This window comes from Populus trichocarpa, chromosome 1, assembly GCF_000002775.5.
Source record: "Populus trichocarpa isolate Nisqually-1 chromosome 1, P.trichocarpa_v4.1, whole genome shotgun sequence".
Lineage (NCBI taxonomy): Eukaryota > Viridiplantae > Streptophyta > Magnoliopsida > Malpighiales > Salicaceae > Populus > Populus trichocarpa.
The window spans coordinates 38551685-38575879 of record NC_037285.2 but is presented as its reverse complement, the minus strand read 5'-3'; the positions used below and the strand labels follow the sequence as shown (position 1 = coordinate 38575879).

At 35.6% G+C, this 24195-nt stretch overlaps 1 protein-coding gene across 3 annotated transcripts; it reads right to left on the bottom strand.

Moving 5' to 3' along the window:
• Positions 1-1344: 1344 nt before the first annotated feature.
• On the bottom strand, positions 1345-16404 carry LOC18095379 (E3 ubiquitin-protein ligase UPL1). Of its 3 annotated transcripts, XM_024589927.2 has the most exons (17): positions 16027-16404; positions 14987-15082; positions 14690-14896; positions 7890-14493; positions 6583-7724; positions 6191-6508; positions 5561-5762; positions 5192-5475; positions 4721-5007; positions 3357-4482; positions 3114-3260; positions 2904-2984; positions 2531-2756; positions 2309-2448; positions 1998-2104; positions 1726-1890; positions 1345-1612 (listed from the first exon to the last, which is right to left on the bottom strand). In XM_024589927.2, the coding sequence occupies exons 1-16, from the start codon at positions 16060-16062 to the stop codon at positions 1788-1790; spliced, it is 11106 nt and encodes a 3701-aa protein (XP_024445695.2). In that variant the 5' UTR covers positions 16063-16404; the 3' UTR covers positions 1345-1612; positions 1726-1787. The 3 variants fall into 3 exon arrangements, with proteins under 3 accessions (XP_024445695.2, XP_024445683.2, XP_024445690.2); XM_024589915.2 differs by having other exon boundaries at positions 6583-14493; XM_024589922.2 differs by having other exon boundaries at positions 6583-14490.
• Between the last annotated feature and the right edge of the window lie 7791 nt (positions 16405-24195).

The window sequence follows — 24195 nt, the reverse complement described above, 5'->3', positions numbered from 1 at the left end:
ATAAATGGGTGCGTAAATGGCTTGAATGTGTTGAAAACACTTTTTTGATTTTTTTTTGCTTTTTTTTTTATTTTTGAAAAATATTTTAGAAATAGAGGTCAAAATTAATAACAAATTTGACATGAAATATTTGAGAGTTGCAAATGTCATACCAGAAATAAAAATCACTAGGACAATTGATGGACTAGATTTGTAATAAATAAATAATTTTTTTAAAAGTGACAATAGCACAGTGAACACTAATGGCCATAAGTATTCATTTATCTAAAAATAAAAGGAAGGTAATAAATAAATTGAAATATTCTCGAATAATTAGGAGCTTAATATATATTATAAACAAGACCATATATTGTTGACTCGGTTAGTAAAATGAATAGATTTATAAATAATATAAGTATGAATTATTAGAAAAAATAAATAGGGTGCTTAAATATTTAAGTTACATCTTGAACAATGAGTTTCATTATACTACTTACCCAACAATACTAGAAATGTATAATGATGCATATTAGATATCTAACTCTAAGGATTTAAAATCTACCGATGGATATGTCTTCATATTTGGTGGAGGAGTTATAACATTTCTTTTTTGCATTTCATGTATTGGGTTTAATAACTTCATCTTTTTTAAATATTTTTTATTTAATTATATGATAGCAAAAATAGATGGTCGCAATAAAGTAACCAAGCAAAATAAAAAACAAAAGAAATATAATGGGTTGTGCAAAAAATTTCTATTATATTCATGTATAAAGTAAAATTAAATAGAATTTAATAATAATAATAATATGGAAGATGTATTATTAATTAATTTAAATTTTTTTAAAAAATAATTTATGTTAATTTTTTTGTTGGATCCATTCCAATATATTAGTTTTTAACACAAGTAGCATGTATTTTTTGTGTGTACGCATCAAAACAAAAGCCAAATATTAATATTTACAAATTTGATACTATTTGTTTTAAGATTAAAATGATAAATTAGTTTAAATTCTTCATGAATCTGTAAAGATGAACCAAACACTAAAAGCAAAAAGGTATATTATCTGCCATCCAATTCTAGAAAACATCAAAGGCCCCCTAAATGACTGGTTTTAGGTGGATGTAGTTCTTGCCTTCGACTATGGTCGACTACCAACTGACCGAGTTTTGCAACTAGTCAAATCTTTTTATTCTTAGCAAAAGAAGCTGGTAAGATCTTAGACTTGTATAACAAATTGAGAGCAAATAAGCTACCAACATGGGGTCATTAAATGGAAAAAAAATAAAAATAAATTCAGACTTGCACCTGCCCGCATAAACAAAAATGCAATCAAGAAAGACATGAAACTTCTAGATAGGAAATCGATAAAAGGTAATTTTCCATCAAGATTATAATAGATAGCGGGGAATATTAGCAAGTATCAACTAACGAAACTCTATATAAACAATGGAACGAGAGATTCATCCATCAATATTTTGTATGCGAGAATGTGCCCTGACATGGCAAGTTACCCAAAAAATTATCTATTTCCCAGCTGAATTCACTTGCTGTGCTAATGCAATTTTGATGCGCGACTCCTGGCTTTAAATTATTCTAATCCTTATCCACTTTTAGTCAATCCTCCTCTGTCTGCGTGCAAATCAAATCAGGAACAAATCGTCAGTGATAATAAGATACTAAAATACATGAACAGATGTAAAAAAAAAAAAAAAAAGAAGTTGGGAAAAAGAAAGGTGACTGACATGTACATCATCTCTTAAGACAAATTGTTGACAATCCCAGGCCGCCAATGTGTTCAACTAGGTTAGCCAAAGCCAAAGCCTTCACTGGCTTCATGAATGGCAAGCAGCAAGCGTTCTTGAAGCTGTTCCCTGGAGGTGTACTCAGGAAGGTCTAGCTGATTGAAGCTGGAAACAAAAAAGAGCATACAGAAACAGAAATTCCAATATCAGGAGCAAGTTTTGGGCTTTAAAGTAACCATAACAGCATCGGGTATCATGTATTCTAAACTAACCATGTGTGAGCTGAAGGCAAACGCTCGGGAGCCCCATATGCTTTGTGAATCTGAAACTTCTGAGGCCCAGAGATACCCTGCAAAGCCTTGAAACCCTCCAATGGAACCTGAAAACCCACAAGTTAGTTTTTACTAAATTCCAAATAAGTTTTACATGGTTAAACTGCTAAAACACTATAACCATGCCTAAGCCTAGAGACCAACTCAACAATATCATGCAAAATATACAATGAAGTAACCAATTTTGTATCAGTTAGAATACATATGAAATATATTTATAGAATAGCCAAGTATACAGTACAACCAATCACCTTTGATGTTCCAGTTACAAACTGCAGCAGTCTGGCCATGTCTTCCTTGTTAAAACCTTTGACAACCTCCCAAAACCATTGAATAACGCTAGATGCTGAGGTATAGCCGGTATACTCAGTGTTGGCCTTCAAATCATCCACTGCAACATCCATGCTATTGTTCGGGAATTGCAAAGAAAAACAAACCACAAATTGAACGAGATAAAAAGAAAGCCAACTCACAATCAATTTCAGGAAGTCCACTGATTAGTAGCTCAAGCTCTTTATCATTAAAAATGGAAATAAGTTCCCTTGGGACCAATTCATTGAAACCTTCGAGGAATGAAGTGATTTGAGGACGAATAGCATTTGTCAGGATATGATCAGCAACAAGGTCCACATACTCGTGCTTTGTTTCTTCAGTAACCCTTATGTTTCTTCCTCCAGGTTTAAGCTCGTAATCAGTAACCTTTTCAACCACAACAGCACTAATAAATGCAAGCTTGGGAGCCAGATAAAACTTGGAAGACAATGTTCATGCCCCGGAAGAGGAAAACCCCGTCCATAATAACAAGACTACTAACAATAATACATGGTATCAAATTGCTGGGAGTACCTGAGTTTTCTCATAAAGGATGTGCTTCTCCTCGTCAGCATCCATACTAAATGTCAAGTCAGGTACACAACTCACATCATTCTGAAACAGACAAGATACAGAAGAAGTTATACTGTCATTCGCTGGAGGAAAAACTTGCTACATAGCAACATGTGGGTAAAAGCACAAATGAATTCAGAAGAGGGGGCATGACTGATTAAATTCACTAACCTCCAGCATCCACTTCAAATTCTTGTAATAATCAGGATCAACAGCCTCTATGTCATGGTAAGTCACCTTTACACCTAGAATGTGCTTGTAGAAAGACCGAGTAAAGTAAACATCCAAAAGCTGCCCATCAAACAATGCCTTGGCAACCTACACAGAAGCTCACAAGCAATAAATTCAGAAAACAGCCTATTTCAACAACAGTAGTAAAATCTAGTTCAGAAAAACCAAGTTCTGGAGCATTACCACACGGCCCACAAACTTGAAGTAAGACAAATGTTCTGTCTGGTAGACAGAATTAGGGTTTGGCTGAAAAGTCACATTATTCCCCACAGTTGTGAAAAGCAATGCTCCCTTGTCAAATACAACTCTCGACAGCAGTTGATACCATTCTCTTGTCAAACCCCCAGCATCAATACCCTCTTCACCTTGGAACTGCACATTCAATCTTCCCCTGAGATCCTGAGTAGGTCGCATCCTCAATTGATTGTATGAATCCTCCAAAACATATGCCCGCCGAACACTTATCCGCAGAGGGCCAGAGAGGTGTTGCTCATGCTGTTGCCTTATTCTGGAGCGGAAATATGCTCTCTTGTTATCAAAATCAATAAGTCTGGGAGCCTTCAGCATCATAGAAAGTGATTTCTCCAACAAGCCAGGATTCTGTCTAATAAAAGTATTCAAAAGCCGGCGGTGCTTTTCTGCAAATCTGGAAAATGTGACAGCACCATCAAGTTTTCTCTGAGAATCCCCCATGTATGCTGTGGTTGAGGAAGAACTCCCAGAAGACTCTTTGACTTCTCTCGCAGTTATGCTCATGTGATCTTGTTGCACAATGGATTGGTTTGCCTGTAGCTTTTCACACAAAACAAAGAAAGCTTCAATGAAGGGCAAGAGTCTCTGGGTTCCTGGAGGAAGAGGGGATGAAGAAGAGCTCCCCTGTACGTGCTCCCCTACAGTAATATTTGACATAGTCCGACCAAAAGTGCTCTGAATGAGCTGCATCTCTGTCACACTAATACATTCGCTCAATTCCTGCCACAATGGCTCAAGTGCAATACTTAAGTTCCACATGGTAGCTTGCTCCTCCTGTTCCCCATTGTGCTCCACGTTCATATTCTCATCAACAGTGGGTGAGGTAAGTGAGCTGAGTGCCTGTAGCACACGTAGGATTGCTGCCCCAGCCATGGAGCCAGAACTTAGACCCAGCATGTGTGTGTTCCTCAAGGTAACAAGCTCACTGACAGCTGAACTGCTCAACCCATGAGCTAATTCTGAAAGCTCCAAAGTAAAGAATTTACGATGGGTTGCAACAACTGAGGCCAACTTCTTAAGCACTTCTCCAGCTAGCATGTACACTTTATCTGACAGCCTGAAATTTATCAATGGAAAAGATTAGTGATTCATTGTCCAATTCACAGCTGCTGGGGAAACAAAAATATAGGAAAATGGAGATGACTAAAAAGGAAATAGAAAATAGATTTTTTTGGTAGAAGATAATATATAAATGAATGGCAGATAGCCAATGATGGATTGACCAAAATATAGTGTGAAAGTTGACTGATAAAACAGAACTTTCAAAATGTACAAGAGTGAAAAACTGAAAGTACCCTTCACGACCAAGAAGGCTGCACAGATTGCGCAAATCAGCTTGTGGCAACTGCAAGAAAACACTGGATGCATCAATGCTCCTCTTTCCATCAGAAACGGATAACCCAGCACTGGCAGCTTTGTCTTCTTCACTTGACTCTGCAACCACAGGCGGAACACTTGGAACATCACTAGAAGCTTCACCAACAGTTTGTTTTTGGGAAGTCTCCCTCGCCTGTCCAGATTGAGCCTGGCTCTCTAATTTTGACGCTGCCATAAAAACTACTACTTGAAGCAATCCCATGACCTGCACCATAGGGAATTTGTCTCATGCATACATTCAAGAGCACTTTAGAAGAAAGGATCAAGGTTGTACTACAAATATGGGGAAAACATGCTACAGAGAAATATGAGCCAAACTTCTAAACACATTGAATTAAATCAAGAAAGGTAAGAGATGTAAAACCACTTCAGAACCAGATTGCTCATACCTGCTCAAGATGAGCAGTGCTGCGTAGAAAAAGTGGTCGGTTCAAAAGCTTCAGGAACAGGATCAAAGGAATATCATCAGTGTCACCCAGAGGTTTTAATGAATCACCTCCATCATCAATTTTCTCCTTGCCTTTATCCATCTTGGTTTCCAGATATTTTGGACTTAGAGGCTCCGAAACAATTGAGGGATCCAAGTAGAACAACATATTGGCAATAGAAGTATGATTTGTAGACAAATAGGTCAAGATTTCAAGAATTCGACGCAAAACCAAGGGAGGAAGACCTATTAAGCAAATAATCAAAATTAATAATTTAAAACAAAAGCCAATACGAAAATAATGATTACAACAAATAGAAAAAAGAAATACCATCCAACAACTGTGATCGACCATAAACAACATTTGACTGACAGCCATAAAGCCTCTGGGAGTTAATTGTTGCCAATCCACTGATTGACCCTTCAGCCTCAGGTTTAATCATATCGAGCAAAAGGCGAACCAAAGTTGCCCTTGTGGTACTATGTGCACAAAGGTTCAACAGAAGTCTTTGTAGAAGACCTTTCCCAAGAGGCTAACATAATAGAAATAAAAAAAAAAATCAACAGGTTAGCAGAACAAACTTTAAAAATATATCTAAAAATAAAAAAATTGGCATTCTGCACTCTGAACAATAGACATTTTTATACACAAATTCTATAAATTTTAAGAGAAACATATCCTTAATGTTACTGGACCTTTTGTGTGAAACAACAAAGAAAGCCATTTTGGAAGCTAATTCATTCTTTTGAAAATTTATGGATGTAGAACCAGGCTATTAATCTTCTAGAAGTAATCAAAAAACTAAAATTTAGAATTAATTGAAACTACAAATCAAGTAATTCTAAGCCATTTTGCCAAGTTAAAAGAACATGCACGCAATAAAAAGTTCAACTTTTCCCAAATAGCAAGGATGCAAGATTAGTTCCCAGTGAAACATGATATTTATAGACCATAAATTACCTGTGCCAACCTTAGGAGGCGGATCAAAGCTTTCAATGCATTTGCATCCAAAAGTGGCTTGCCTTCCATTTCCTTCACCTCCATGCTATCTGCAATAGTAGAAGTAGCCCTCCTTCCAATTGTAACTCCAACACCCCTGTCCATCACTGTCTGCCTATCAAACCCCAAACCATTTCTACGACTACTTAGCCTGTGGCTGCTACCAAACAGGCTGCGAGCCTGATAGTGACTCATTGCTCGGTCCCTTAGCATTTGGGCTTCGGCAAGTAATGGTGAAGGCAATGCTGATAATACTGCTTCTGAAGATGTCAAAAGCACCTGGAACAAAAGCAATCACAAAATGGTTATCATAACTCAAGAAATAATTGAAGGCTAAATTAAAAAGCACAAACCTCTTCACGCAAATCAGCAGGAAAAGTCGCAATTATTGAAGCATTATCCATGTCAACAGGCTGTCCTTCAGCCTGCTGTGCAATCCGCTGTGCCCTTTGTTGTGCCAAAACCTCTGCTTGGATGTCTGGAGGAAGGGCAGCCAGAAATTCAGGATCAATATCATCAACAGAAGGTGGAGCATAAGTTGGAGGTTGAACAGACTGAGCCTGCTGGGAAGCTAGAACTTCTGCTCGTAAATCTTCGGGTAAAGCCTCCAGGAAGGTTGGATCAATTGCGTTTGTAGCAGGAGCCCCATTATCTAAACCAGTCTGGTCAGCCTGGGCAGCATCCCGAGCAACCAATGTCTCTTGCCTGGATGATGGCTCGTCGGCACCTCGTTCAGAAGCAAGCGTGGATTGCTCGAGCTGATTTCCATCAGCATCAGCACCATTCATTTCAACATCAGCATTCACATGATCCACATTAGGCATCGCTGAAACAGAATCAACCAACAGAGGATTATCGGACAGACCACCTATTGCGGATCCCACAGCCTGAATAGGCACTTCATTGAGACTTGCAGGTACTTCAGGGACCCCTTCATAATGCAAAGCAGCATGTTGTTCTGCAGATGAGTTGGCAAGCTCCGGCATTGTCTCAACTTGATCACATGCAGTGCCATCACCATCTCCAATTTCCATGTTATCAAGACCATTTGGTGTACTATTCAGAGAAATTGGTTGAACTAACATAGGCTCATCCACCTGTGGACCTTCACCTGCACCACTGAATGAAGGCCGAGGATCAACCTGCTCGTTGCAAGGAACGGTTTCAACTGTTGGATTAGGCTGATAGCGGGTATCTTCATTGCCATTTTCTTGATGAACTTCAAGTTGCTGGTTGCTGGTGTTATCGCCATCCACCACAACTTGACCATCATTGGATAGAGGATCAGATGGTTGATTCTCCTGCACTCCTGAATTCTGGAACTGCCTCTCAGTGGGAACATTGGTTGCAGGTACACTGCACAGCTGTGACAGGAACTGTTCCTCTATTGCTTGTGCGATTGCAGCTGCTTGGGCACCTGCTTGCGGCTGACCATCATCTGTCCACCTGCCATCACCAGGCCCTCTTCGTCCCTGTGTATGCAACGAGTCCATACCTACAGAATAATCAGACAAAGGTGGGGGTGCTGCACTACCCGAACGATCAACAAATATACTACTAGGTACATGTTCATATGGAAGAACAGGAGCATCAATGTAAAAATGAGCTACATCAAAGCTCCCAGATGACAAAGCTTCTAAATCCCTGGATGAATGCCCACCTGATGACCACATAGAAACCAGATCCCCTGACTGGGATGGCCTTAACAGAAGAGGATGTTGAAATCCGTTTACTTCTGTGACAGAACGCTCAAAGGAAGACCTGCCACTCTGACGCCGACGGTCAAAACCCAAAGGCCTGCGAAGACCAAAAAGATCATCCACATTCACCCCTTCAAATGGCTCGGCAGCAACATCAATGAGACCACCTGAAGCTCCAGGCTGACCAAGTACCTGCAAATGATCTAACCCATCAAGGGCCTCCCTCCACCTTACCTCTATAACACGATTCTCATGAAAATCATCATCTTCTTCGTCAATCATCTCATCATTATAGTCATCTCCCAAGCCAGTATCATCATGATCTTCCACATCAGTGTCAGCAAGAGACATCATGCCAGCACCATCTTCAGCAATATCCTCATCCTCGTCCTCTCCCTCGTCCTCGTCCTCGTCCTCGTCCTCATCACCATCATCTCCCATGTCATCATCCTCATCACCCATATCATCATCAGCCCTGTTCTCAACATGAAAAGTCATCTCAATTTGGCCAGTGTTGTGTAACACACCACCTTCTTCCATTTCTTCACGCATGAAATCCAGTCCAACCTCCATTGATGGGTTGGTTGCCATTGTGTCTTCCGATTCTAACCTCATGTCTTGCTCTGCTGACTCATTTTGATGTACAGCATGATTACCGTCAACATGAGTAGTTCCTTCTTGTTGCTGAATGTCAGTCCCCTCCTCATCTGGGACTTCCTGTGTGCCCCCCACATTCTGATTATGCTCTACGGTCTCTGCAGCTGACGCAGCTGTCTGTTCATCGTGCCTGCCAATTGACCCTGTAGTTTTCTTCCTGTTCAGACCCTCAGATTTAAGAACTTGCTCACTAGCATTGGCAGCCCTTGACAGGCTTTCCAAAGCCTTCAGTAGAAGATTAACAATTTTAGGAGCATCAGGATGGTCCAAATCAATTGCTTGAAGAATGCCGGTGAGAGACTGCACCATTCCTCCATCTATCATGCTTTTTGCTATATCCGGTGAACATCCAGAACCAGGTAAGTGGCTGGAGGATGCATTTTTAGACAAAATTGCATATACCAAATCAGAAAAAGCAAAAACTTTTTTATCAGGTAACAAAATGTTTTTATGTGAATTGCTCTCCAAGTTTGAGAATGAGGACATAGCTTTCACAAGTTCATTAATTACTCGCCTCCTCCCTTCACCGGATCGACCGCACAAAACCACCAGGAACCAAGAAGCTTTTTCAGACAATTTGTCTCTCCATTCATCAGGTCCTGCAGATTTATCTGTAGCTATTGGAAGCAGCTGGTGTAAGATGTGATGAATTATCCCACCAAGCCCTGAACTACCTGTTTGATTAGATCCCCGCAAATGACACAATTCCAAGTCTCGTCTGAGTATGACCCCAACTGCGTGCACATACATAAGAAGAATATCACTCAACAACTTGAGAACAAAATTCACCTTCGCCAGTCCAGCAGATATTTCAGATTCAGACTCCGTTTTCTTTGCCTCATCAACTTTGGATTTTCCCTTTAACTTGGTAGCAGGTTCATCCACATCCATAGAATTCAAGTCACCAACACAACCTTCCTGACTTTTTTGCAAAGGGTATTTCAGAACTATATCAAGAAGCTGATCAATTACTTGAGTAAGATTGGCTGGGATCTTTTTATGGCCTTTGGCACATTTACCAGAACCATCATGCATCTTACTCTCAGAAATCCGGACAGATTCTTCAGCACCTGAAGCTTTTGATTTGTCCTTTTCCTTCTCTTTTTCCTTCGATAACACCACAAAAGTCCTCCCTCCTGATGATTCCAACTGACAAACTGCAGCAGCAGCTTTCATAAAAACCACAGGATCTCTGGAGATAACAGGTGCCATAGACGTCAAAAATGTCCTAGGGGAAAAACGCCCAGCATGGCGATTTCCACTCAAAGTTTGCCGTATCTCCAATTCCATAGCAGTTTGCAGGGTTTGAGGATCTTCAAGGAGGTGTCGAACAATAGCAGATGCAACAGTTTGGTATCCAGGGAAGAAGCAACTTCTTGGAAGATTAAAGAGAGCAGTTAACCCTCCATTTTCAAGAAATTGCAATGCTAAAACATGAGTTTTTGTCAAGCGAGCACATAACTGCAGAATAGCCTGCATGATCACAGCAGGAACATGCTGTTTCATCAAGTCACAAACAACAAGTAATACTTTATGACTCTCTTCAATAGTCAGGTAACCAGTGGACTTCCCCAATATTTTCTCAAGTGCTGTGCCAGATTCTTTCTCGGTGAAGTCTGAAGTCACTTTTTCTTCTGTACCTGATGCCGGAACTGATGAGTCAGGTGGAGATACTGTCTGGGTTCCTCCCATGGTTTCAGAGGAGATTCGGGGCCTGGATTGCAACATGTTATCCAAGATGAGCAGTAAAGCACTTACGCATTTTGGGACAAGAATCTCACTCCCTGATGCATTACTAGCCTTGAAATTCATCAAGACATCTGTTGCAGCAGCAACAATACCATTTTGTGCAGCAATTTCTCGAACAGTTCCATCCTCAAAAAGGAGCAATGCTAAAATATGTGATATCATACACAATGCACTGGAATCCTTTGAAAAATCCAACGGGCAAAGCTTTAGTTGCTCAATGAGATAAGATGCCACCTTTAGACGATCCTCTCCTTTGTTCCGATTGCAAAGGGTCACAAGCAAATCTGTCAACGAGAATGCCATCGTATCACTACTCTGGAACAGCTTCACGGATGCAGCAAGAATATCTTCAATGGGAGGCACCTTCATTTGTCCTTCTTCTGTCAAGGCATCTATAGACTTATCCACATTGCCAACTTTCGATCCTTCTGATGAACTTCCTAGTGACAGCGCAAGTGCCCGAGCCAACTCATCATCATCCTGCACAGGATCCTCAGCATGACTAAACAGCCACTCCATAGCCATTTCAACACTATTTGTTTCCACCCGTCTCAATGCCTCTTCAGCTCTTGCTCTTGTAAAGCCCATCTCAACAATTGTTGCAATTGTATTTTCATCAGGTGGTGGGGGCATGAACCTTTGGTTTGTACTTCCTGCAATGCCACCGCGACTCCTTTTGACATCTCCAACACCAGAGTATATGTGTGTAACAAGTGATACAATAGAAGCAATGAAGCCAGCACTGCAACTTGGAAACATTTGGTGGTTCCAGACAGGTAATATGACATCCAGAACCTGAGACTGCAGCATGCGAACAAAGACTTCAGGGTCCTTAGGAACAGGAAATAGCCCAATTGACAAACCAACTGCAACAGGCTGAACAAGTAGCTGAGCTTGGGATGCAGAGGTTGAAGATAAAAGTAGAGAGGAGTTTACAAAATACTCGAGTGCACGGCAGTAGCTGTGTAAAGTGTCAAGTAGCCATGTACTGTGAGACAAATTATTTCCTTCACCTGCCTTCTCTTGGTCAACTGAGGGTGTAGGAAAAGGGTAAGGTAGTGTCCATAACAGTTGACTTGTAGCTTCAAATGTGGTGAGCAGCTCCCTAAAGGTTCCATGTACATAAAAATTATTGACCATTGCTGCATAACAAGTACGCCTCCTGCTGTCAAATGTGAGGGCTGCCATATCATCAACTACCTTTCCAAGATATCGGCACTTAACTGACAGTGATGTATCAAGTCCAGTAGTAGAATACCCAGAGAAACTGAGAGCTTCAAGAAATATTTTAGCCAAGGTGGTTCCCAATGTCTTTGAAGCTGCACTCAACGATCCGACATCAGCCCTTCGACGGTTTGGTAATGTAAATCCCTTCACAAGGGCAGAGAAGAAAGTACGTAATATAGAAGCCAGCTTGTTAAGAATCTCATCAGGAGTTCTCCTTTTCAACTTCGGCAAAGATGTCTCTGGTTCGTCTGATGGGATCTCAGAGTCAACACTTAAAGCATCCAAGTGCCGACCAGTCCTCCCGCCGCGTATGCGTGCCAAGCCATGTCGACTACGACGATGCAAGCCTTCACCTGAACGAATGACTGAGAGAAATTCACGTTCACCACCCCAAAGGGACTGAGAACCATTCCTAATAGAAACAGGGTTCATGTATCTCACTACTGGAACATTTGCATCATCGTCACTTTCTCTTCCAACAGCATTTGATGAAGACACATCTGCACTCTCAGTCTCTTGTTCGGCACATCTCTTTTCGTCTACTTTGGAGTCATTATACAGAGAAACTTGCCAAACTATTTCCCGGTATGCATTCCCAAGATCCTTCAACACATCAGCATCTGCAGTGCCCAATTCAGAGACAACAGTACTATTCCCCTTCAACAGAAAATTGGAGAGAGAAAGGATACCCTCAAGGCTGGAAAGATATCTCAGAACCTTAGCTTGATTAGCAGATTCAACGACAGCAAGATGAGCCCCTCCAATTGAAACTAATAGTTCATTTGTTGATTTCAAATGTTCTCTCAAGAAGGCACATACTGACCTGGCCAAGGAAGCAGAATGCTGTGGTGAGAAGTTCTTAAATGCAACAGATATGATCTGACCAATCGGTGTTGAAAGAGGCATTAGGGGCAAAGTAAATAACTGCAGAACAGCATCAATTCCCTTCTTCTCAACAAAAATACGACATGTGTCAGAATTCTGAAGAATTGTTTCAAGAAGACGAGCAACATTGCTTAAACATTCAGGAAAGAGTGACTCAACATTTGCTACAGAGGCATCAGATGACTGCTCAGTGGTCTGCTCCAAGGTCTCCATCCTGAAAGATTCCCTCTCATCTGACAGAACCGGGCTCCTTTCTTCAGCGTCAGTTTCCATTGGAACAGGAGCAGAACAAGATGGATCAGTGGGCGAGTAAGAAGCATCAACCCCAGACCCAATTTTTGAAATGGCATTTAGTATCTCAATCACCATATCCACTCCAGGTCCTCTTAATGAGGAAGCATGGCGCATGAGTTCATCCAGTCCACTAGACAGGGACCCTGGTGCCTCACCAAAAAGGGCACGCAAATATGTTTTAGATGTAAATATTTTCACAAAGCACCTCAGAGCATTCCGATCTTTTACAGCCTGAAGACCATTATTATTCAGGCACAGGGCATCCAAACACTGAGGTATACACATTATGGCTTCTGAAGAGCATAGAACACCATCCATTATAGCATCCAAAAATGCAGAAGGAAGACCGGCTGCATCTAAGATAGGAAAACACGTAGGATCTTTGTGAATTAGATCACTCATGACGGTGGCTGCAAGTGAAAACACCCCTCCACCAAAATCTTTCGCTCTTCTAAAGATTATACATAGGCACTGGGGCAACAAACTCTCTTCAGATCCATAAATACGAGAAGTATTCCCGGAAGCATATGTTCCAAGGGATATAGCCCGTAGCAAAGCTTTCATCAGTAAACGTCGATGATATGCAACTAATGCTTCAGAATACAGCGGGAGCATGCTATCTAACTCTGAGGAAGCACTTGCAACTACTCGCAAATTCCTCCTCAAATCAGAATCTTCACCTTGTTGCTTTGAACAATTTTCAATATGAGACACTTCTACCTTCAGTCGAGAGATAGTATCATCCAAACCACCCAACTCTCTGAATAATGCTGCTGCAGGATTACTGTAATCCATGAATGCCTCTAGAATATGCACGGCTGTAGCTACCAAATGCAAATGCTGAGGGTCTGTATCCTTGAGGAGGGGTAGAAGAGTAGGAATAAACCCTGCCTCACGCATGGCTGAGCAACCTGATGATGATGACACCAGAACAGTGACAAGAGATAGTAGAGCCTCAGAAAAAACAACAGACCACTTAGATGTATCACTGATAACAGAATCAATGGTTTTCTGCATGAGGCTGGACAGGATACCACGGTGCCCACCAGATGTGACAGCAGCCAAGACAGTTGATTGGCGGGACCGATCTTGAGAAAGGGCAACCAATGATAACAGACAAAGAATTCGAATTTTCTCAGGGACTTCATCTTCATAGCTCAAAAGTGAAACTAATTCATTGATGAACTCAGGCTCAGAGTTAAAGAAAGAAACTAGATCATCAGCATCACTGCTTGCTTGAACAAGAACAATGAAAGCATACAAACGAATGCATGTGTACTGCTGTCGAGAAGCCAAAGAGCCAAAAGCCCTTGCAAACCGCAATCTCGTCAACAAAGAAAATCTTAAGCTGGGAGGTACTTTATACTCTACAACTAACTTATTCAGAAGTTCTAAATCCGTCTCTGGGCAAGCATTGACATTAGGTAGATGGATAGTTTGTAAGCCCTGAGTTGACCGTTCTGTGGCACTGACCTGACTTGACAACTCATCCAATGCATAGAACTCAAAATGGAGGGTGCAGCCTAGCTCATAAGCAACAGGGTCACACCCATTTTGTGCAGTAGATGCAATCAATCCAAGACCCTCATCCTTTCCACCCCAGCCTTGTGCAAGAGAAAATAACTTTGTATTCAAAGACGTATCTCTAATGGAATATCTTCCGAGAGTCTTCTTCAAAAAAGCTGCCAGAGTCTGTAGGCAAGCCTCTAGTACATCCGCATCAGTGGAAGCAAGAAGGTTAGAAAGATGCTGCTGCGAGGAAATAGAGAACCAAAACTTTTAGAAATGTGATGATGAAAAAAGACAAAGGTCAAAGAAGAGCGCCCATACTGAAGTTTATCACCACTAAAAACATATACAACAGACACTGCATAGAGACTAAAGCCTAACTGATAAAACAAAAGTAATGCCAATACGCACAACGCATTTTGTATAGGAACAACAATACCTCATAAGAACTATAAAAGTGCTTATTTGTGCAGTTCTCTAAAATTATTCTGATAACACAGAGAATTTGAAGAACAGCTTCTCTTGGAAAGGGAGGATCAGATTCCAAAAAGTTGTCCTCAACCTGCAAGTCTCTTCTTGGCTTTATGTGCTTCTCAAAATATGAATCGAAATGATTAAAAAGATCAACCCAGTGATGAAAATCTCCCTGCATCATCATGAAATAGAGTAGATCAAACCACACATAAATCCACAAAAGCAATCATTATTCTTTGCAAGAAAAAGGCTGTAAAGTTACCTTATCGAACTCCCAAACAAAACCTTTTAGGGGCTCTTCTATATTCTCAAGTGGAGTAGTAGTAACATTGTTGATGAAGGACTTAATTTTGGGAGGCTGATACAAATCAAAGGACACAAAGTTATATAACACTGTGAAAACAGTATGGGAAATCAAACTCAAACAAAATTTTAATGTACAGACACAAAGGAAGCTGGACTTGCAAACCAACAAATTTACTTTTCCATACAAGAGAGATGAAATTCTCTAGAAAGAAACAATTCAAATTTAGCAACCACATACAGTAAGTAAACAGATTTTAGTGATTGAGTTGACAATGTACCATGATGCTGGTAAATATTGTGATATGACTCGACTGCTGAAGGGAACACACTAACTTAAAAAATTTAACTGAAAAGAGTACTCCAGCTATCATATTCTAACACTATTATCCACCTTCCTCATATAGGTCTTCAACAAGTAATTCATCTTTCCAGACTAAAATGCTCGTAACTTACAACATTTTATACAAAAATTTGAAGAGAAAAAAAAATAAAGTGCGTCTTAAATTCAACTGCAAGGGACATACAAATGTCTATCATTTTAGTAGTTACCCCCATTTAACCCAAAAAAGCACTCGGGTAACCAACTTTTCCCAATTAAGTTTTCTTTAAAGTAATTGTAAGTTCATTCTTTTTAATACCGAATTTAAAACATAAAAAGAGGATGAGGAAAAACAAGGCAAATCGAGTTCCTCAGCTATATCCATCATTTAACAGCTGTTATAAAGAATTCGAAACCGGAACCCTTTCAAATAATAATAACCAAACGAACAAAAACCAACACACAGGCACAAGCATAAAGTTATTGGTCTCAAATAAATTTCAATCATTACCCAAAAATCATAGCATAAAATTCTACTGCTTAGAAGCCAATTACTCTAAAGTCAAGTTCTGACCAATCAATAGCATAGAAACCATAACTATACTCCATAACAAAATCAAATTAAAAATAAATACATGAATCGATAAAATAAATGGTGAAACAAAACACTGACTGACCACTTCTGAAGACCTCCTCCTCTTAAGCTTCGTCATGATTCAGACAAGCATTTGCACGGGGCGACCGATCAAGAATTGATCAATTCTCTATAATCGAGGATCGATCGAGCAGCTTTCTCCAAAATTGAAGAAAAACAAAAGCTAGGGCTGTCTTCTATTCACTCACTATTCAAAATGATCGGATCCCAAAATTACCTATAGAGAGAGAGATTATTATTTGATTTTGGGAATGGAATTGAGTTTCCGATAGAAGACTAGGGTTTTATGTGAGATCGCATGCGTATAGAATTTGCAAGTATTATTATCGGATAGAAAGATAGAGAGGGTTTGAGGTTTTCATATAGAGAGAAGGAGAGAGAAGTAGAGAAGGATACTAACTAGGAGATGAAAGCTAAAAAGAAAAAGGGTGTTGCTTTCTATTTTCTTTTTCTTTTTCTTTTTCTTTTTTTAATCCATACATTAATTAACAGGAACAATGACTTTTATTAACAAAAAAGAAATTATGTATTTTAGTGTATACTGTGTACTACTTTGCGTGCAAGTAATTTTATCTTAGTAACTAGAAATTTACAGATATCTATAATTAGAAAAAAAAATTAAAGTGGAGATATTTTTTTATTTTTAATGAATGAAAAATCTTATGTTCTTTTATATTTTATATTTATTTTTAAAAAAATTAAATTATAATGAGTAATACTACAAATTACTAAATTATATAATTTTTTGTTTGCGTGCTATGTTTCAAGGATTAAAAAAGTTTTAAACAAAAAAAAATTACAAATAAGATTTTTTTAGTATTATTATTAAATATTAAAGTACAATGTTTTGAATTATTTTTTTCTATTAAGATAAATTTTTTTATTAAAGTATCTCTTGTTTATCTTTGCAAATATAATAAAATTATGATTAAAATTTATTTAAAAAAATTTTAAAAACAATAATTTGAATCGAATTTTCATGAACAATTTATTATTATTATTATTATTATTATTATTATTATTATTATTATATAAATAATAATTAGAAAATCAATTATAATAGTATTTATTAAACCATGTCAAAAATAAACAGGGAGTAAATATAGTAATTTATTTTCTAAAAGGAAAAGAAAAAAGAATATAACAAAGAGTCAGGTTCAATGCCTAGCCCATTAGTCTAAGCGCATAAAACTCTGTTTATTTTTATGTTTTAAAAGTGTTTTTGAAAAATTTAAATTTTATTTATTTTTGTCTTTGCTTTAAATTAATATTTTGTTAGTGTTTTCAAATTATTTTGATGCGCTCATATCAAAAATAATTTTTAAAAAATAAAAAAAATATTATTTTAATATATTTCCAAGTAAAAAACACTTTGAAAAGCAACCACAACTACACTCTCAAACATGCCTAATCATGCATGCGCTCCTAGCCCTTCTTTATTATTTTAATTTTTTTTAAGAAAAAAAAAGACAAATGGCAAGTCGGTTATTACAATGTAGAAAATATTGGTGCCCTTAGTGCTAGAACCTGCGACTTCTGGTATGTCTCGTCTGCTAATCAATTGAGTTACGACACTAAATTATAAAGCATCATAAGGAATCCTATTTCTCATAGAGTGTTTAGGTAACTATATCATTAGCCCACACTACGGGTCAGATTCTTTTAACTTAAAAAAAAATATTCTAGTCTAATGTATTTTTTAATAAAAACAATTAATCATGAAATAAAAATATAATACATATTAGTTGATATATTTTTTAAATATTAATACGGTAATATATTATATGAGATTTTTTTAAAATAATAAAACAGCAATATATTGGATTGACTAGAGTTATTGTCAAATCTTTGATCTAGATCATAAAACTGTGATAACCTTATATAAAGTAAATCAAAATAAATTATAAGTGTTAATTCCTAACCAATTCAATATTAAAGAACAAAATTAAAAACAAAAATATTAAATTAAAAAAGAATAAAAAAACTACTTGGGTCAATCTAAGTTAACCCGATAAACCTGCAACCTAAATTATAAGATCAAGATAACCTCATGAAAAATAAATTAAGAAAAAATACAAAACCTAATTTCCTATTAACTCAATATTTAAGGATGAAATCAAGAAAAAATCAATTAAAAAAGAAAAAAATAATAATTCAAATCAACTCGGACTAACCTGTTAAACCTGCAACCTAGGTCATAAGAAAAGGATAAATTCATAAAAACAAAATAATTTTTTTTTACAAAACTCTATTTCTAACAGATGCAATGTTGAAAGTTGAAATCGAGAAAAACAAAAAAACTAAATCCCTGAGACTAGGATAACTCCATAGTTAGCAAATAGAAAAAAATTATAAAGCCTAATTACCAAATAACCTAACGATAAAATTGAAAAAAAAAACTAAATGCCAAAAAGAAGATTGAGTTATTGGAGGATAAAATTATATATAAAAAAATTTAAAATAACCCAAAAAATAATTTGATTCAATCTGTCAAACTTGTAATCCGAGTAATAAGATCGAAATAACCGCATAGAAAACAAGTTAAAAACTTATAAAGCACAATTTCCAACAAACCAAGGTTGAAGGATAAAATCAAGAAAAAAAATCAATTAGAAAGATAGCAAAATAAATAATTCAAGTCAACTTGGGATAACTTATTAAATTGACGATCTGAATTATAAGATCGAGATAAACTCATAAAAATCAAATAAAAAATCATGAAGCCCCACTTCCGATAGATATAATGTTAATGGTTAAAATTAATTGTAAAAAAAACTAAATCTATGAGACCGATATTTAACCCAACAAAAAATATTATGAAGCACGATTCCTAAAACAACTTAATATTAAAGGATAAATTTTTTAAAAAAAAAGCTAAAAAAAAAAAGGTTGTTGAAGGGTGAAACTAAAAAAAAAAAAAAAAACACCAGAACACTATTCTAATGAATAACATTTTATGAGTGTGGCCATAATGATTTAACTACACCCTTTAGTATTTTACTAGTTTTGTGACCCACGCCCCGCGCCCCGTCGCGAGTCAAATATTTTTATTTTCCATAAAAAAATTTCTACATGTAATTTTTTTCAACTCATTTTTGTAGTTAAAAAATTTAAGTGCAAATCAAAACGTTTATGGACATATGTAATCAAATAAACTAAGACCTATGTACACTAATAAATAAATAAAAAATCATTAATAACACCTAAAAATAAAACTTGAAAAACTAAGAGATAGATGTAAATTAAGATATTTTATTTCGCAAGACGGAACATTTACCCAATCATGTTTGCTAATTCTTGTTTATTAAAATATTTTTTTATTTAATCAAACAATAATAAAAATAAACAAACATATTAAATTGATTGAATAAAATAATAATAAAAATAATATGCAAGGCTACACATATTAGAAATATCATCTGAAAATAAATATTTTTTATTTCTAAAAATATAGTTCACCTATACAAAAGACTAAAAAAAATCATAGATAAATAAGAAAAATCTCTTTGAAAATTAAACGTATAACAAAAAAATCATCATCATTTAAAAGAGACTCTCTAAACAAAATAAAAGAGAGAATGAGTATTAATGTAAATATATTTAAGTTTTAAAAAATAAAAAAGAAGCATTAATTCAAATAAAAAATTAGAAAAATAAAGGGCTAAAGGCTATTGGGCCTGGTAAGCCAGGCTAACCCGTCTGGTTGTTTTCCCTGGATTCTGGCCACTATGGTGGCTGGAAAATTAGGATTTATGTTTTTTTTACCAAAAAACCTATTTTTCAACACGTTTTTGACCCAGAACACCTTAGAAATCATGATAAACCTATTCATGGTCTTAAATAATCGTCCCAAAAACCAAACTCAACTCGAAACTAAAAATAAACCCAATCTCAAATCTGTTTTTTTTTTTACAAACTTTTAAGGTCCATAAACACCTAATATGAACTCTTATCATTATATGAAACAATTTGACATAAATATCGTCTATTTTGGTGTCCTAAATTGATGTCAACGACATGTTCTCTCTCTACTGCCGAAATCTAGCAATCTCTCTCTCCTCTCTCAACCAGGGATCAAAAAATAACAAAAATAGACTTTTATACCAAAAAAGAATTGGGAAAATTTTGAGGGACCAAAATTGTATAATTTGCATGATTTTTAAGTTGGAGGACAAAAGTGCATCTTTTTCTGAAACTTATAGCTTGCCACTCATGTTTGCCACATTTTTCATTTCGGTCCCTCCTCTTCCAATTCTACTATTTCATAAAAAATTAAAATCAATTGCTCTTTAATTAGGACAAAATCATTTAAAAAAAATTTTATGATCAAATTGAAAAAAAACAAAATTTTGCATAGTCCATCCACAATAAAATGTGAGAGGATGAATAGTAAAGAGTGCATAGTGAAAATCCCACACCATTTAAATTACAGGTTATTAATTAATAATTTAGTATTTTTATGCTTTTGAAACACAACTACTTTTAGTTTTTTTAAAAATAAATAAATTGATGTTTGATCCACTCTGTTTTAAAACCAAAGCAAGTATATATTGTTTAGCTTTTAAAATAAAATACAGTATCTTTACTTTTTGATTCAAAAGCATAACTATTCATGGTGGGATCCAATTTTTTATACTAAAATGACAATTTTATTCATTATTTTGAAATACACATTTGATGTTAGTTCTTACACAATTCTATTTTCAAAATAATATTTTATGTAATTGATTTTATAATTTTTTTTAATCTTTTCAAATTTAAGAATTACCCTCACAAAAAATATAAACGTACAAGTCATGTAAGTTAAAAAGTTATAAATAATTTAAAAATATATTTTTTAAAATATTTTTACGATATCATAATCTTTATTAGTTATTTTATATCTTCGAACCATAATAATAAAATTTAACCAAATACTATTTAGCTACTTTAAAAATTTATAAGCACAATATAGCAATCAATTACCAAACATTGCTTTTACCCCGAAACACAACATTAAAGAACACAACACAACCACACCAAATAGACCTATGGTTACTTTTATAAAAGTAGAGAAAAAGCATCATTTGTTAAAACAAATATAGAGATACAATATAAAATCTAAAAATGAATTTTAGTTTTAAGTAGTTGCATGATATTATAGCAAAAGGTATAAGTTAATTTAAATTTTATTCCTTGTTGTTATACTAAAAATTTAAAGAGGAAAATTTATTCAAGTTGGTAGATTCATAGCCTTTTTATATTAAATGAGAAAAATCATTAGGTTAACTTGGAAAAAAAAAGGGGTTGGATCGGTAAGATCATGACTTGAATTCATATATTTTTTTATCATTATTTATGTTATCAAATCATTTTATTTTATTTTGGATATAACTATATTATTTTAAGTAAAATTTTTAATTTTCGAGGTGTATTAGAAATGAAAATGAGGTTTCAAAATATATAGGAGTAGGGCTTTACCTCTTTAGGTTTATTAGGAGTAGATGTGACATTTTAGGTTTCAAAAAGAGAGATTGCCCCTTAAAATTTGCATGGGATGCCTTGAAATTTGACCAATTTTGAAAGTTTTTTGAATGAATTTGCCTTAATAATTGATGAAAATAAAATTCTAAATATTACTTTCATATAAACATTTATTAATTTCAAAACAACAATAAGACATATAAAAAAGTACAATTCATTAAAAGATGCAATGTAGTCCTAAAACATACAAAAAAATAACAAAAATTTAAATATGTATAACAAGAGTAATATAACTGTATTTGTGAGGTTCGAGCACCTATTTTCTAATAGTCATGATTTCTTTTGTTCACTTCATCAAAGGCCAAACCGCACCTCTCTATTCATACATCGATTACATGATCTGCTTAACATCATGCTTTGGTTATTCTCTTCATGTGACCCTAAATATTTTTATGATAATGTTGTATTCACTATTGTTCTCTTCAAATAATAACCATCCATGTTGAATCAAATTGTTGATTTGTTTCTTAAACCCCTAATAATAGTTAATGGAATGACCCATGGCTCCTTCATGATATTCACATATAGTATTTTTGTTATATTATTTAAGAAAAAGGTAGTTGGATTGGGTTTTAAGGTCGAGGTATTATCTAACAAGCATTCATAAAGTGCTAATAAATATTAATGAGTTGAACTAAGAAGGCAGATGGTTGTTCATGGTATTTAATTTTATGGCCATTTCCTTGAATGTCATCAACTAGTGGATTTGTTTCAGATGGTGGAATCCTTTCATCCTGGATTTTCCTCTTTTTTTTTAGAGTTCATTTGGCTTTTTTTCTATTACTACCATATCTTAGAATTGTTTTGAAGTATTGCAAATCATGTATTTAAAATATTGATCCTTAAAGGTGTTCATAAAAATGAAGACCATTTCTTTTTAGAAAGAAAGAAATTAACTTGAATGACGATTCCTCGCCATCTTTGAACATATTCTTTAACAATTTTGTTAGCTATTTTCTCTATTCTTTGAAAGATTATTCGGTCATATACCAATTCTAGATTTAGTTGGTATTGTTTGATAAAAGCTTTGACCAAATAACTCCATTTCTTGATTTTGGTTATATCAAGACTCGTGTACCAACTAGAAGCAGGTTTGTTCAAGCTTTCATGAAAATAATGGATTAAAATCTTCTTGTTATAGACTACTGCAACCATTTTATTACAATACCCCTATGGATATGGTATGAGACATTATGTGCCACTATACTTAATAAACTTTAGCACCTTGAACTTTTTAGTAATTATGATACTAGGCACGAGATATATTTTAACTACCTTTACTAGGTCATAAAAGTCTACTCTTTCTATTGCTCAAAATCATTCCTCTATTTCAAACAATTTTTCAGAGTTAAAGTCTTCTACCATCTTAATCTTCTAGGTTTCTTCAGTAGTAAGGTCAATAGTTATAGCAGTCAAAGCTTATAATACTAGTAAAAAACTAATAAATAGGCTTATGTATTGATCCCTAAACGAGACTCATTAACCTAATTGTTAAAATTAAAAAAAAAGTTATTTAAAGCATGTTCAGAAGAACATCAATACATAACCAATCAACTTAATTAAACTTTTTACCATTTGGGTTGTCATGAGGGGAAAAAATAAAAAAAAATAAAAAAAATGAAGTATGTTATTGTATATGCATATTATAAAAAGAAAGATTAGACATGAAAAAAGATATTTATTCCAAATAGGATATGGGTTTATACCTTTATGAAGTTGTTATTGCTACTATGAAAAGAGATGTTATTGTTTATAGATTTAGAGCCTCAAAACGATAAAGTTTGGAGTTTGGCCTTTACAAAAGTTTTAAATCTTATTCTCAACTTTCCAGATCACTTAATTTTGCTTTATTCTAACTTTTATAACTCTATATACAGGCTAAAAACTTAAATAAGGTATGAGTTACAGTGGGTTTCTGGACAAATTTGGGCTTTTCTATTTCTTTTATATTTTGAGCTTCAAAACTATAGAACTGAGTTTTAGAATCTACATAAAAGTTTTATGCCTACATCTTATCATTCCATCAAGCTAAAGAATGTCTAAAACCAAGTCATTTAGCTCTAGTTAAAGTAAAACACCAAATAATATTCTAGTGTGACTAGATTAAATTATCTCTTCCAAATCAAATCTCCTTTAATATGTATCATCTCCCCTGTCTTTTTTAGCCCCTTTTCTCATTCTAGTTGGTGTTATTTTATAAGACCCAAAGAGGGACATATAATATCTCATTTAACTCTCTATCTTGGCTCTCACTTTTTCCACAAAATTCTCGGTCATATAGCTCTTTTATCTTATTTGTTCTTGTATAATGTTTTGTAATAGGGAATAAGGTGTGAAAAATATATCTTTTTATGGTTGTTTTAGAGAAAAATAACAACTAGCTTAGAGTGTCTTTTTGTTGTATTTTACAGTAGTAAAATGGCATAATGGCCATAGTTTTAAAACTTGGCCCAACCCGGTGGGTCGACCCGGGACCCGGCTGACCCGGGACTAGAACGGGGTCGGGTTGATGAAAAAACCGGTAAGGGAATTGGCACGGAAAAACTCGGTCGACCCGAGTAAACCCGACTGTTTTTATATATATATATCAGCTGTTTTTGGCTTTAGCAGAAAACCTAATCCCCGTCTCTCTTCGAAGTTCACAGCAGCCATATCAATTGCAGATTAG